This window comes from Anoplopoma fimbria, chromosome 3, assembly GCF_027596085.1.
Source record: "Anoplopoma fimbria isolate UVic2021 breed Golden Eagle Sablefish chromosome 3, Afim_UVic_2022, whole genome shotgun sequence".
NCBI lineage: Eukaryota > Metazoa > Chordata > Actinopteri > Perciformes > Anoplopomatidae > Anoplopoma > Anoplopoma fimbria.
This window is the reverse complement of record NC_072451.1, coordinates 5,356,800-5,370,851: the sequence shown is the minus strand read 5'-3', so window position 1 is coordinate 5,370,851 and position 14,052 is coordinate 5,356,800. Positions and strand designations below refer to the sequence as shown.

Below are 14,052 nucleotides of genomic sequence, written 5' to 3'. Positions count from 1 at the left end.
GATGTTCACCAAGAAGGGCTTGAAATATGAACCCTCCTCTGTATATTCTAGATTAATCATATTTAACTTTTGACTGGTCTTTATGTTCAGAGTCCGTTTCATGTGTCTTCATCCCGACCAGATTAAATGTGGATTCACACCAGACACTGACATCACTCTCTCTTTTCCCGTCTCTTTCAGATCACAGTCACCTCAGCTCCACCCTGCTGCTGACTCTCCCGCCCACCGTCCTCCTCCCACCCCTCTTCTCCTCCTCTCTGTAGCCTCCCCAGCCTCCCTTCTCCTGCCCCCTCCTCATCGGCCTCCAAGATAGATTCCCTCAGGAGCAAGGTTGACCTGCTGAAGCTTCCCCTGGCTCTCACCACCAAGTCCATCTCCGAGCGCAAGAGCCAGCTGGGAGGAGTCGCCGAGCAGCGCGGCACGGGGGGAGGAGGAGGAGGCGGGGCTCGTAAGGCCCACTCCACGCCGGCCCGAGACATGGACAACGAGTCGCAGTACTCGGGCTACTCATACAAGTCCTCCCACTCCAGAAGCTCACGCAAGCACAGGTTGGTAAAATACATGTCACTGATATTCTTCAAGGGGCTGAACATTTTAGAAAATGATCTAATTGTGATTATTTTGACTGCTATAGCAATTGCAATATGATTTGCAATATTAAAGGAGTAAGAGCTGTTAATTGAAAGACCTGTAAAACTGAGTTTGTCCACAAAGAATCACATGAAAAAGTTAAATCACAAGTTTCTTCGAAATGAGTAATTCAGAATGAAAAAAACCAACATAAAACCTGATTAAATAAATCATAGTCAACTAGTCAAGAACAAAACAACTAATTAGTCTACTTATCAACTATTAGGGGGCAGCCCTAGAGAGAATGATAATTTTTCACATCATAAGTCGAATTTGTATTGAAATACATATTTAAATGATTATTTTCTTCGGGTATCTGAACCAACCAAAGTACTTTTCCTAAGTCTGTAGAATGTGATGTACAGAGCAGGACACCTCAGCAGCTCAACAATTTTTTTTATTTAATATCGTATTTTGCCAACATTTTTGCAAAAATTGCAGAAGGCCATATTGCAATTAAGACAAAACTTTGAGAAATTTCTCAGCCCTCTTTCTCTGTGCTTAGACCCTCAATTCGGATAAGGAGAAAATATCCCCAAAAATATTACTGGGATAAAAAATGGAAGAAACCTCAGGAACAGTCGTGCAAAACATGTCATTCGTCATTTTGGAGATAAAAGGCTTTCACAGGACAGCAACAAACTTTTGGCTTCAACTTTAGGAGCAGGAACAGAGAATAGTTTTACAAATCAGTAAATCTGTTTTGGGAATCTGTTGACTTGTGCTGTACGTCTAGTAATTAATTACATTAAAGCAGGTTAATATAGTAAATTACAGTCAAATAAAGCATGTTCAGCCACACATCCAGTGACCCTGCCTGACCCCGTGTGTTTTTTCTTCCAGGGATCGGAGGGATCGTCATCGCTCTAAGAGCCGAGACAGCAGCAGTCGTGGAGACAAATCCGTCACCATCCAGACTCCTGGAGAGCCGCTGCTGGACGCCGAGTCGACCCGCGGAGATGAACGGGTCAGTGGAGCTGCTCTCTGCACACATTTGTCCATTTAATAATCTGCCACTTATTAAAGACTTCTGGTATTTGTTACGTTACTTTCTTTGTAAATGTTTAGTTAAGGTTAGCTAGAATTTAAATGTCCTTTACATTTGTCCTATCAAACATTTAATTCGCTATGATCCATTTTAAAGAAAAGCAGTGTCTTCTTCATGTTCCTCAGTCACTGTATTTCAATACTCGTCTGTCTTGTCAGTCAGTTAAGAAGGAGCAGGTGTCGTCTGGTGGTGTGAGTCTTAAAATACCGAAGACGTATTATATTAAGTTTAAAAGGCATGTGTTCATTAGAGGGACTGAGGATATTTGTTTGCTCCTCTATGAAGTGAAGAAGCGTCTTTCTTTAAATAGTAAAGAGGTATTTGTCTTTAAGCTAAACCAACCCGTAACCCTTCCAGACTCGAGTGTTGGCCATCAAAGATCCACATAGATACAGAGGGGTTGATATGTTATGTTAACTTTTCTGGAATTATGAAAGAGTTTAAGGACTTGTCTAATCTTCTTTATGGTTTTCTTTTAGAAATATTGCTTCTATATTTGCTGAGGCTCCTTAACACACATTTCATATAAACATCTTAGGTTTCTGCCTTGACACAGAATAGATGAGTTGTTTGATAAATTACTTAATTCTTATTCTTTAAAAGCGATAGTCAGATCTGGTTAATAATTTTATTCGCTTATCTAGTAAAAAAGATCACAAACTTATTTTGGTATAACCTGCAGAAAAGCTTGTATTTCTTCATTTTTTAAGTCCTTTTTAAGTTCTTATGTTTAGCATTTGCTGCTATTTCATAGGACTTATGTGGAAATGAACCTTAAACACTCATGAATCTTGATATATCTATATCTCTGTCTGACAGGATGATAACTGGGGCGAGACCACCACTGTCGTCACCGGCACCTCAGAACACAGCATCTCGAACGAGGACCTGACCCGCATCACCAAAGATTTGGAGGAGTCGACCCCGCTGGAGTGCAAGCGCTTCGTGGGCCCGGCTCTGGGAGGCTGCCTGAGCTTCTTCGCCCTGGTCACGCCTCTCGCCTTCCTCATCCTCCCACAGGTCCTGTGGCGTGACACCCTCGAGCCCTGCGGAACGCCCTGTGAGGGCCTCTACGTCTCCCTGGCCTTCAAGCTCCTGGTCCTGCTCATCTCCTCCTGGGCGCTGTTCCTCCGGCCTCCCCGCGCCACGCTGCCGCGCTTCTTCGTCTTCCGCTGCCTGCTGATGGTGCTGGTGTTCCTCTTCATAGCGTCGTACTGGTTGTTCTACGGCGTGCGGGTGCTGGAGCCCAGGGAGCAGGACTACCGGGGGATCGTGGAGTACGCCGCCTCGCTGGTGGACGCCCTCCTCTTCATTCAGTACCTGGCCCTGGTGCTGCTGGAGGTCCGACACCTGCAGCCGGCCTTTTGCCTCAAGGTGGTCCGGAGCACCGACGGAGCCAGCAAGTTCTACAACGTGGGTCACCTGAGGTCAGTCAGACGACGGCAGACATGATGAGTTTGTGATCCTTTTGATACTGAACAAAGATGAGGAGAAGAAGGTCAATTAAAAAAGGTGTTTGATATCCATTTTGGACAAAAAGGAAAATCAGGTTAAACTCTCACTTTCACAACAAAATAAAAATGTATGTGTTGACAATATGAATGTTATTATAGCATCTTCAAAATCATTCTCATGGCATAAGTTTTTGTTTTGAAGAAACGGGATACAATCCTGAGAAACAAAGTAATCTTTGCTCCGAGATCCATTTCCTGCATTTCCTGAGCTTTAAACCAGATATTATGGTCTTCCTTATTTCATTCAGCTTTAATTAGCTTCTGGGTCCCCATTAAAGGGATGTTTAGGTGTTTCTAGGTGGGGTTAAATTAGGTACTCATCCATAGTCAGTATAATACCTTCAGTAGATGGCGGTTGTTAGCACTAAATTTGGAGAAACTGTTTATTGCAAGGGAGACTTGATGCATTAAACAACAGTTTGAGGTGTAATATTGTCGATCCAGGTTTGTATTTGATGAATTTAACTTTATCAAATGCATGACCATAAACTAGGTTTACAAATCTATTTAGACTTTTTTAATAGTGAGTACAACATCCGAAATGAGGATATTCCTATTTGAATTCACTCCCTGACACAAGAACAACCTCATTTGGAAGTCGCACTGCTTTTGACTGTCGATGTCATGTGTGTATACAGTTCATTTCTTGTCCTTGTGTAGCAGCTGACGATAGAAATGTACTTCCTGTGGCGCTGATGATGTTTTCACGCTGTGTTTTTAGTATCCAGCGGGCGGCCGTCTGGGTGTTGGACCGTTACTACAGCGACTTCTCCGTCTTCAACCCGGCGCTGCTCAACCTGCCCAAGTCCATCCTGTCCAAGAAGATGACCGGCTTCAAGGTCTACTCGCTGGACGGTAAACACAGCCTCATCGCCGCTATGAAGCCTGTTTTTTAATCCATGAAATCTGGCTTTTGTCAGTTGACGTACACTGAGGTTAAACCTAACAGCGGCTGAAGGTCGTTTTATAACTATTCCCTTCTACCTGATACTGCTCTCCCTGACTGTGAGAGTTCAGCGTTCTCTCACTTGAATATGAGCATCGGCTGAATACCTGACATGCAACCTGTTAATCCTCTTTCCTCTGCATGTGTCGTCTTGTAGAAAGCACCACCAATAACTCTTCGGGACAGTCGCGGGCCATGATAGCAGCCGCTGCCCGGAGGAGAGACAACTCCCACAACGAGTTCTACTACGAGGAGGCCGAGATGGACCGCCGGCTCCGCAAACGCAAGGCCAGGTCAGATAACTGCTCCTCACTCAATACCCGGTGTGATGTTAAAGCATTCATTGTGACGTGTGATTGGTCGGAGCAGCAAACAGGAGACAGACGATGGCAAAGCACAGAGAAAAAAATGTAGTATTTGTCTGTGTGGAGAGAGAGGAACATATGGCTTACATTTTAGGATTAACAGTCACTTTACGATTTGTTTTTTCTCTGAGCTCATAATAATGTCTGTTCGGAAGAAAAATTCCACATTTCTTTTTTTTTTCTGAAGAGAAACTGTTAAGTGCCAGATGTTCCTAACTCTTGACTGTGTATCTGTTAAACATATTTAAAGCTCTTGTTTATCTCCATCATAATTAAACAAAACGTTTAACTGTCCAGATATTCAGATCCCAAAGCAACCAAGAGAAACTCTATTTGAACAGAGACTCTGCTGAGAGAAAACCACACATCTGACAACATTTATAACCGTGCTTTTTCCTCATCCCTCCAGGTTGGTGGTGGCGGTGGAAGAGGCCTTCACACACATCAAGCGTCTCCATGAAGACGAAGTTGCCTCGTCACCCAAACACCCTCGGGAGGTGATGGACCCTCGGGAGGCGGCTCAAGCCATCTTCGCCCCGATGGCCCGAGCCATGCAGAAATACCTGAGGACCACCCGGCAGCAGGCCTTCCACAGCATGGAGAGCATCCTCACACACCTGCAGTTCTGCATCACACACAACATGACGCCCAAGGTAAAAGATCGTGATCACGATGGCTAAGAAAATCTGAATGAACAGACCATCCTAGGTTTTATATCTTTAAATTTGTCTTTTTGTTTTACAAAATGACATTAAATTAAAATAAATTTGTTTTTTCTCCACTGAAATTGTATATTAGGGCTTCACACCAGCCTTTTAACCAACGCACAGTTAAATAAATACATAAATATTGGGAAACATTTTTTTTAGGGGTGTTCAGTCTCAACACAGCAGCCTACCGTGTACATAAACATTAAGATTACTAGTACTAAGATGTACACACATGGTATTGTGTACTACAACTGCTGAAAAGTATTGTGGTTAAAATAATTCACATTCACATATAACTCATATTATTTAATAGTATTAACTTTTGTTGTAATCTGTGAGGAATTGATGCACACAATGTCATATATTCCTATAATATGTATTTCTTGCAACTTTTTAATATTAAGAATTCATCTTTTTTTTGATCATTTGACATACATTAATGGTATACAATCTCAAACGTTCCTTGACAACGCAGCCCGTCAATCAATTTAAATCACGAATCAAAGATCTTAAAGAAGGAAAATGATTTCATGAGAATACTACAAGCAAAAAGAAAAGATAAATAAATAAATACAAAATATAATATTCAGCCAGATACTAAATTCATCTTTTTTTAAGATTATCCTTTCATAGAATCATGATCGAGATTTGCAGCAACAACGACATGACACAGAGACAAAACTCTAACCTAATAAGACAAACATGTGTTTATTCTAAAATGCACTTAAACATAGACCAAATTTTAGCGGCGTCAGATGTAACAGAAGGAAGCTCCAGACAAAGGAAGCAGCACACATGAATGCTCCTTTACTCAGTTCAGTGTCTTGAGGAACTGTAAGAAAAAATGTGTCCCAACAACAAAGATCAGAGTAGAACACAATTCAATTTAACACGATTTTACTTTGATGTAGTTTAAAGCATCAACAAAAATACTGTTCTATAAAAAGTGTTTCCATGGTGATTGACTGCCTCCATCCTCCCCGTCAGGCCTTCCTGGAGCGATACCTCTCCCCCGGCCCCACCGTGCAGTACCAGCAGCAGAACGGCAGGGGGCGCCAGTGGACCTTGGTGAGCGAGGAGCCGGTGACCTCGGCCCTGCGGCAGGGCCTCGTCTTCTCTCTGCGGCGCCTCGACTTCTCCCTGGTGGTCACGGTGACGCCGCTCCCCTTCCTGCGTCTCGGGGAGGAGTTCATTGACCCAAAGAGCCACAAGTTTGTCATGAGGTTGCAGTCGGAGACGTCTGTGTGAGGGGTCACACTTTTTCCCCCCCCTCCCCCTCTCCAAGGCTGTCCTCTCTTTGTGCCCGCTGCTGCTGGATCACTGATGTGGTGGGACATGTGGAGGCCATGTGATCAAATCCCATTCAATCATTTCCCTTCTGGGACAAAAAAAAAACATTAAAGGAGAGTCCGAATCCTCCTCCTGTTTTTTTTATTGATCATCACAGACGCTCTGATATCAAACTGTGATCAGCTCAACGATTGTTCAAACCTGGAACTAAACAGATGCCTTGACTTTTTCTTCACCTGCGTTGTGACGTTTATGTATTTTACAACACGCTTTTTTTCCTAAGGGGTTTTTTTTTCTCTCTTTTTGCCTCATCTGTTGCCGTAACCACTTGACTACTTTATTGTGCTTACTCAAAACATGAACACCAGAGGAGGGGGATTACATCACTTTTGTCACTTCCTTTTTCTTGTGTCTTCAAAAACAGACCTACTGGAGCTCGGCTCAGACGCTGGTGAACCACTGCCTCTCTGTTCCCTGTCTGTCTTCCCCTAAAATGACAAAAGGACTGATTTATATTAAAGGGTGTGACATTTTTTTTTTTTTACACTTACAGAATGTAGCATAATGTGCTTTGAATTAACACATGGTTTTTTTTTTTTTTTTGCGGCCTGAAGGCCAAAATGTATTTTTATCTGACTGTAAAGAAAATGGAAGAACATTCCTGAGCTACTCCAGACTCTCTCTGTTCACGATTGTCTAAATATGCAGGTTTTGTTTTTATTCTACACTGGCATTTTTACTTTTCATTTTACAGTTTTTTTTTTTACCAAGAAGACTAAACAAAGACCCCATTGGTGCCTGATATTATCATGCAATCTTAATCAGCTTATTTTAACCTGGATAAGGATGTTAAAGCATAAGCCTGCTGTTATTCTGAGTTGTTCTTACTGTCAACAAATCCAATGAAAATACCAGAAAACCAACAATGTGTTTCAATACTTTCTGGGTTCTCTACCCTGTCTGGAAGTCTGAAATCAATTCTTTACAATACATATAATTTAAAAACATAAACTTTAATAAATTAAGAATACGACCAACTAACTGGGCACAAACACTACTAAGATGAGAGTAAATGATGCAATAAGTGGGCTCTATTTTAAACCACTGACTAATACGCGCTAGTGAGAATTACATTTACCCACCCAGTGCAGCTGCGGTAGCAAATACTTTCATTTCAGGCTTTAGTTACACAAATAATATGGTTTAAGAACGCTCATTTCATTTTTTGTTTTTATCTTTTCGTGGGATTCATTGAAAATAAGGAAAATAAAGATTACATCCTGACTTCCCATCTTTTGATGTAAGGCATAAATGCATGCATAACTACTAAACCTTCTTCTATGTGCATCAGATAAACCAGATCTGGAGATGGCCTGGATGGCTTTGTGATTGGATATCAGCAATATGTGACATTTTTACCACATTAAAAAAAGAAATAAAAAAGAACGATCAAATTGATGTCACTTTATCGAAGCCACTTCCTGCCATACGAGCAGACCGACAAACATCGACAGGCGATCTCTCCCTCTGCGAAGGAAAAATAGAGCTTGAAACCGCTTTATCAACCCGGTGCCTAACTTGTTCTTGTTTCTTAAGAATATTCTTATACTATATGTAGTGCTCTAACTATGAATATAGTCTAATATAATGTATTCATAGTAATACAACTATATCTGAATTGTCAAGGATAGAACAAAGAAGTTGTGGACCTTTTTTTAAAAGACGGAGACCGACGTTTAAATTATATTAATATATTTTTGGAAAATGAGAACAAAAATGTTATTGCGTGAACAAACAATCACTAAAATCTTTTCAAGAAGTAAACAAGGTCAAAGGACATCTGAAAACTTGTCATATCAGATCATAAAAGACGACGACGTGAAACAAGTTTAGGTTTCACAAGCTTGATTCTAAAAACATTTTCACTAACTCTAAAAAGGAAATACAATCTGGCAGCCATTGTCTCTGTTAAGATGTGGTTGAAAGCTTATTTTTCACTTTTATTTTTACACTCCGTTGACAAGTCCTTTACATATTTATATCCAATCACAATGCAGCATTGAGCCAACTAGAACACCTGTTAATACCAGGTGTAAAAGCACAGGCCTGTGATCAGATGTCTATATCCAGATAACCTTTCCATTCCGCTTGTTAATACCAGGTGTAAATGGGTCTTTTTTTTTTTTTTTTTTTTTTTTACAATATACACATAAGGAAATTGGTCCTAAACAGTCAGCTGTAGTTCAACTATCAGCTGACTTTTATGGTTTTCTTATTTTCTTTTGTGATGCATTTCAACAAAAGATCCCAAACCAGACGTGTGATTGTAACTCCTCTCTGCAGCGAATCACCGCAACTCGCCTTGAGCCACGAGCTGAAACGAGCACAGTGAACACGCTGCCTCCATCCGTCAGCCTTACTCCCCCAGATGTGGAGGAGCAGCGATAGGGCACATCTGTCACCACACTGACAAACTTACTGTAACGCCAAAACTCGCCTGATGTTGAGACCTGAGCCGATCTGTTCCATCTGCCTCCAGTTTGTTAAACCACAACACGACTGACTGGTTTTCTTTTCCAGTGAAAGATATGGTTTTAAAAAGCCCTTTACATTTCTAAAAATATACCCGGTCTAATGTGTATGACATTTTATCCGAGTGATCAAAATGCAGATGTTTTTAAAGATGCATGTTAAATTTATTCCGGGTTCCAAAACATTTTTTTTTTTTTAAATAATAACTTGTTTTCTATCATTTCAAAGGTGCCTAAGTTATGACGATGCAACGAATGTTTTTACTTCTGAAAAACGAGTGTCTTGTAAAAAAAATGTGTAGATTTCATGTATTTTCCTCCTTTTGGTAACTAGCTTGTATAGTGTGATAGGCCTTTTTCCATTATTAAACCATTTATTCCTTATATGTCCTCTTTGTTTTTTGTCACTTATTTTAGCGAGCATGGGAGGTCAATGAACTGAACTGTACTTGTTAGATTTTGCTTTCTGTTTAAATGTTTCTGTTCTCATTTATGTCAAAAGTTCTGTGTCAGTGGGGCAAATTAACCAAACAGTAGCAGAGTTGTTTTTTTCACAAAGATTTTAGAGGAACTTCTGTGAAGAGAGGATGGCAGTGTGGTAGGCGTGTGGTTTCACAGCTTAAAAAACACGGACAGATAGCCCCGGACTTCCTGTTCTCTGCTGCTTACAGAGCTCACTTCAGAGTTTTTTTTTTAAGAGCTCTCACTGACAGCCAACAAGGGAGCAACTAAACGGATCCTCTCATCTTATCTACTGCCGAGCCGGTAAGATGCTGCACGCGTTGCTTATCGCTGCCTTACTGGTGGTCAAACCCACCTGCACCGGTGAGGATGATTACATATCATGGGGAGACTTTCAACACACCTGTGACACTGGAAATTCTGGGTTAAACAACATAGGATGAAACAGCATGGGGGACATATTTCTACTGGAGGTGATGATGATGATGATGATGAACGGTGAGGATGATGATTTGTTTTCTGTCTGCAGAGGCCTTTGGAGACATGAACATATGTTACGTCCTGGACGGGATTCTCATCCTTTACGGGATCATTCTCACCGTCTTATACTGTCGACTGAGGGTAAGACAAACAGGAACAACACACTCACACACACACACGCGCATACACACACACACACACACACACACACACACACACGCGCATACACACACACTCCACCATGATGAGTGTTAGAAAGTGCAGAACTGTTCCTTATAGTTGCGTTAACGTTCTTTAGAATGATAATGCTGAAAGAAATTTGATTATTTACATATTCTAAAAGTTTTGTTGAAAAAATCTATTTTGCACAGACTCATAAAAGTGTTCCACTGTCTTATCGTTATATAGATTATTCTGTCATAAATGATCCTAATTTAAATATCACACATTGGAGTTTAATTTACACTTCCTGATAAATATTATGTGAATCCCACAGTCATATGTGCTTTCTGATTTATCTTTACAGATGGTACCCTCCAACAAAACGCCTGCCAATCTGCCTGAGGTAAAATTTATGTTCTGTATTATTGTTGGGGGGAAAAAATTAAAATATAGGAGAGTTGTGGTTTACTGAAATGTGCTGGGAAAATGTTTTCTTTACTGCGTTAGCTTTGTGGTTTTTTGTTGGTATTACGGCCTCAAAAGCAGCAGTTCTGCTTTAATTAAAACCAACCTCCATTTGTCATTTCCTGTAAACTCAAGCTGACCACCGACCCACAATATTTATGCACGTACACAGTCACAGTTTCCACCAGTGTTTCTTCACACAAATGTGTCAGATCCCACTTCCTGCTATTTCTTTGCACGCAAAATTACCTTTAATTCTCCATCCTCAAAGATTAGAGTGAGTAAAGTGACTCGTAGGAGGAACTGTATTTCACACATCTTACACCCAGCTCTCTGTTGTTTGTATTAAGAAACGCTACTGAAGCACACTTGATAATTCTTTCCTTTGAACTGTTTTCGGCCCACAGAAGCAGCCCGCTGCAGGAGGCATCTATGCGGTGAGACCTCTCATTCTAATGATTAAAAAGACTTTAAAAAAGGCACATGAGGGAAAAGTGACAGCTTAAGGCACGGCGGATGGTAAAGGACTTTTTATGTTGTTTTTTTTATTCACCTACCTGGCTGTCACCCACTTTGACTCAGTGCAGGAAATGCTCACAACATCGTGTTGTAGGAATGTATTTTAACTTTTAATGTCAGGTATTATACTTCTCACTAGTTTGATGTCTGTGTCCTGCAGGGTCTGACCAATCACAGCACCGACGTCTACGAGACCATCAAAATGGACAAACAGCCGATCGTCTGAAGGGAGAGGGTTTGGTGCAGAGCGTCTGCACTGTGTCAAATATCTCCAAGCTTTAGACTGTATATTAAGTTGTATGTGTAAAGAGTTTCTATACATTACTTTTCTCCCATTTCTTTTTGTAAAAACATATATACTATTTTTATTTCTTAACGTTGCATGTGTGAAATGTTAAAACTAAATTAATTTAACAAGTTACTAATAAAGGCTTTTTCTGTTTTCACTGCACATAGCTCTGGGTTTCACAGCTGGTTTTACTTACTAAGAAAACAGAAGTTTAAATTTATGTCTTGTTTCTGTTTGCATGTTCCCTTTTTTGAGGACTTTTACTTCACTTAGTGTGATGAAATAATATGTTAACCTTAGGAGTAGGGGTGCAGCTGATGATTCTTTCTCATTAACAATCATTCTGCTAATTCTTTTTTCACTAATTGTTTTGTGTGTAAAATATCAGAAAATTATTAAAAATGCCCATCACAATTTCTTAAAGCCCAACGTGAAGTCTTCAAGTGTCTTTCTATATGAAGGAAAACCACTTTCATGTGTACGATACTAGTTTGTTCAGATTCTGATATAAAACAGATCTTATGAAGCTGAAACTGGCATTTTAAATTTTTCGTTTTTTATACATATGTTTTCTGTCAAACCACTAACTGATGAATCGACTAAACCCTACTTTTAATTAGATTTAATAAGTCCTCAAAATAATGTTGTGGTTTTAAGGGGAAATACTATAAATTTGATTCAATTTTGCATCACAATGTTTAGAAAAGTTTCATGTCCATTTTGGAAACATTAGCATTTTTACCACTGCAGTTTTTAAACACAATACAATCTTAACAACTATTTTTAAATTGTTCTGGATTTCTAAGATATGCCTCATGTTTATGGCAAAAAACAATATTACTTTTTTGAAGGAACACCAAAACTTTTTATTCACCAGAATTTAGCGAGTATTGAGTTTGAGGATATAGACAAGTAATCTAACATCTATCTTCATGTCTAAAAACTGGTACTTCTTTGACAGCTAAATATATAACAGCCCACAGAGGTGACAGCAGCCGATCCACAGCTAGTCTCGCTCACTTATTTACATAAAAACATAAACTGTAGATGTTTTCAACACAGCTTCATACCAGCCTGTGCACTCTGTAGCTGTGTACTGTTTCCCCCTCAGGCTCTTCACAACAACACATTAAACTCGCTCACTCATCCAGACGTCTGTTGCAACATAACCACCTCAACTTGTGAAAAACAAGAGACTCAGTTTTGGGGCACAGTTGCATTGCAATAATGGTGAATTGATAATTGATTAGATGACACATTCATGTTTACTGGGTTTCCGTTAGTATTAGCATTATTATTGATTACCAATATACATTCTGCTGTAAGAAAATGTATTTTTATTCTGCAAAAAGGCAGTAAATGTGCTGAATCAACCTTTTTTTTTGTGTGTTTTTTTTTTTTTCCTGCTGCTGTTTTATAGGCCTTATTACTTTGTACATTTAGGGTTCAATAAAGAATTCATTGGAAGCATTGAGAGCTGATGATGACTCAGGATGAGTTAAGGTTTCACCTCAACATGCTGCATGTTTATACATATATACTTGGGGGTAGAAAATGGGGTGTAAGACTTACATCCAAACTGTACATCCATATGAATGAAGCTGTCTGTTACTGTCTGCCTCAGGTCATCATCAGTCAAAAGATGAGACAACAGGAGCATCTTCCTGTCAGAGATAAACAGTCAGGTTGTTGTTTTGGAAAGACTGGACAGTTCAGAATTTCGCACGAATTTATGCTGCATTCAGGTCCTCCTGGGAACGTCGAGCTTCTGAATGTGAGAATTGTTAGTACCACGTGTTGTGTGAAGAAATGGAAAAAAAACACTTCAACTTGGTAACATTTATTTGGAGAAATGGATGAATTTTTGGGGCGTACATGTGCTCTTATTTTGTATTTATAATATTGTCAGCTTAGGATGATAAAGTTCAGATGCAGAACCAAAAATATTTTTTTTCTCAAAATGTAATGCTTTTTAAATATGTTTTGATATTCATACAAGGGTGGGGAAATAAAGATTTGTGTTCATTCTAAGCACTTTTAAAACGGCAGGGCCTATCCTGTTCAGGTGTATAGCTGTTTGAGAATCATAATAAAAGGTAATTTTACTGGCTTTTTAATATACATACAGTACCAGTCAAAAGTTTGGACACACCTTCTCATTCAACTACTTTGAAGAATCTAAAATATAAAACATATTCTGGTTTGTTGAGCATTTGTTTGTTTACCACATAATTCCATATGTGTTCCTTCATAGTTTGGATGTCTTCAATATTAATCTACAATGTAGAAAAAAATAAACATAAAAATAAAGAAAAACCATTGAATGAGAAGGTGTGTCCAAACTTTTGACTGGTACTGTACATATATTCTTATGAATTTCACTTATATTCTGTCCTTTATTTTGCTCTGTTTTTCTCTCTTTTGCATAAAAGGTTCTTAAAAGTTGAATTAAGTTGAATTTTTAACCTTTGATAAATACAAATTAGCTGCAGGATGTCTATTGTTTTAATTTTACAGCCTGATGTTAGAAGAACTGAAAAAGAAAAAAGATTTTCTCAACGCTACATGAATGCAGCATATAAAGTGGGCGTGTCCATCCAAGCAGTGGGCGGGGCCGGACGCAGACAGGTGTAGAGGCTCA

General features: G+C 39.6%; 2 protein-coding genes across 3 annotated transcripts; both read left to right on the top strand.

Annotated features, from left to right (window-relative positions):
• Nucleotides 1-342: 342 nt before the first annotated feature.
• Nucleotides 343-9,402, top strand: LOC129088877 (vang-like protein 2). Its single transcript, XM_054596132.1, has 7 exons — nucleotides 343-548; nucleotides 1,474-1,597; nucleotides 2,498-3,105; nucleotides 3,914-4,047; nucleotides 4,296-4,431; nucleotides 4,913-5,156; nucleotides 6,201-9,402. Exons 1-7 carry the CDS (start codon nucleotides 478-480, stop codon nucleotides 6,459-6,461), a joined length of 1,578 nt encoding a protein of 525 aa, XP_054452107.1. The 5' UTR covers nucleotides 343-477; the 3' UTR covers nucleotides 6,462-9,402.
• Nucleotides 9,403-9,649: 247 nt separating this feature from the next.
• Nucleotides 9,650-11,834, top strand: fcer1gl (Fc receptor, IgE, high affinity I, gamma polypeptide like). Of its 2 annotated transcripts, none has more exons than XM_054596134.1 (5): nucleotides 9,650-9,859; nucleotides 10,026-10,117; nucleotides 10,503-10,541; nucleotides 11,011-11,122; nucleotides 11,283-11,834. In XM_054596134.1, the coding sequence occupies exons 1-4, from the start codon at nucleotides 9,805-9,807 to the stop codon at nucleotides 11,107-11,109; spliced, it is 285 nt and encodes a 94-aa protein (XP_054452109.1). In that variant the 5' UTR covers nucleotides 9,650-9,804; the 3' UTR covers nucleotides 11,110-11,122; nucleotides 11,283-11,834. The 2 variants fall into 2 exon arrangements, with proteins under 2 accessions (XP_054452109.1, XP_054452110.1); XM_054596135.1 differs by having other exon boundaries at nucleotides 9,658-9,859; nucleotides 11,011-11,040.
• Nucleotides 11,835-14,052: the final 2,218 nt, after the last annotated feature.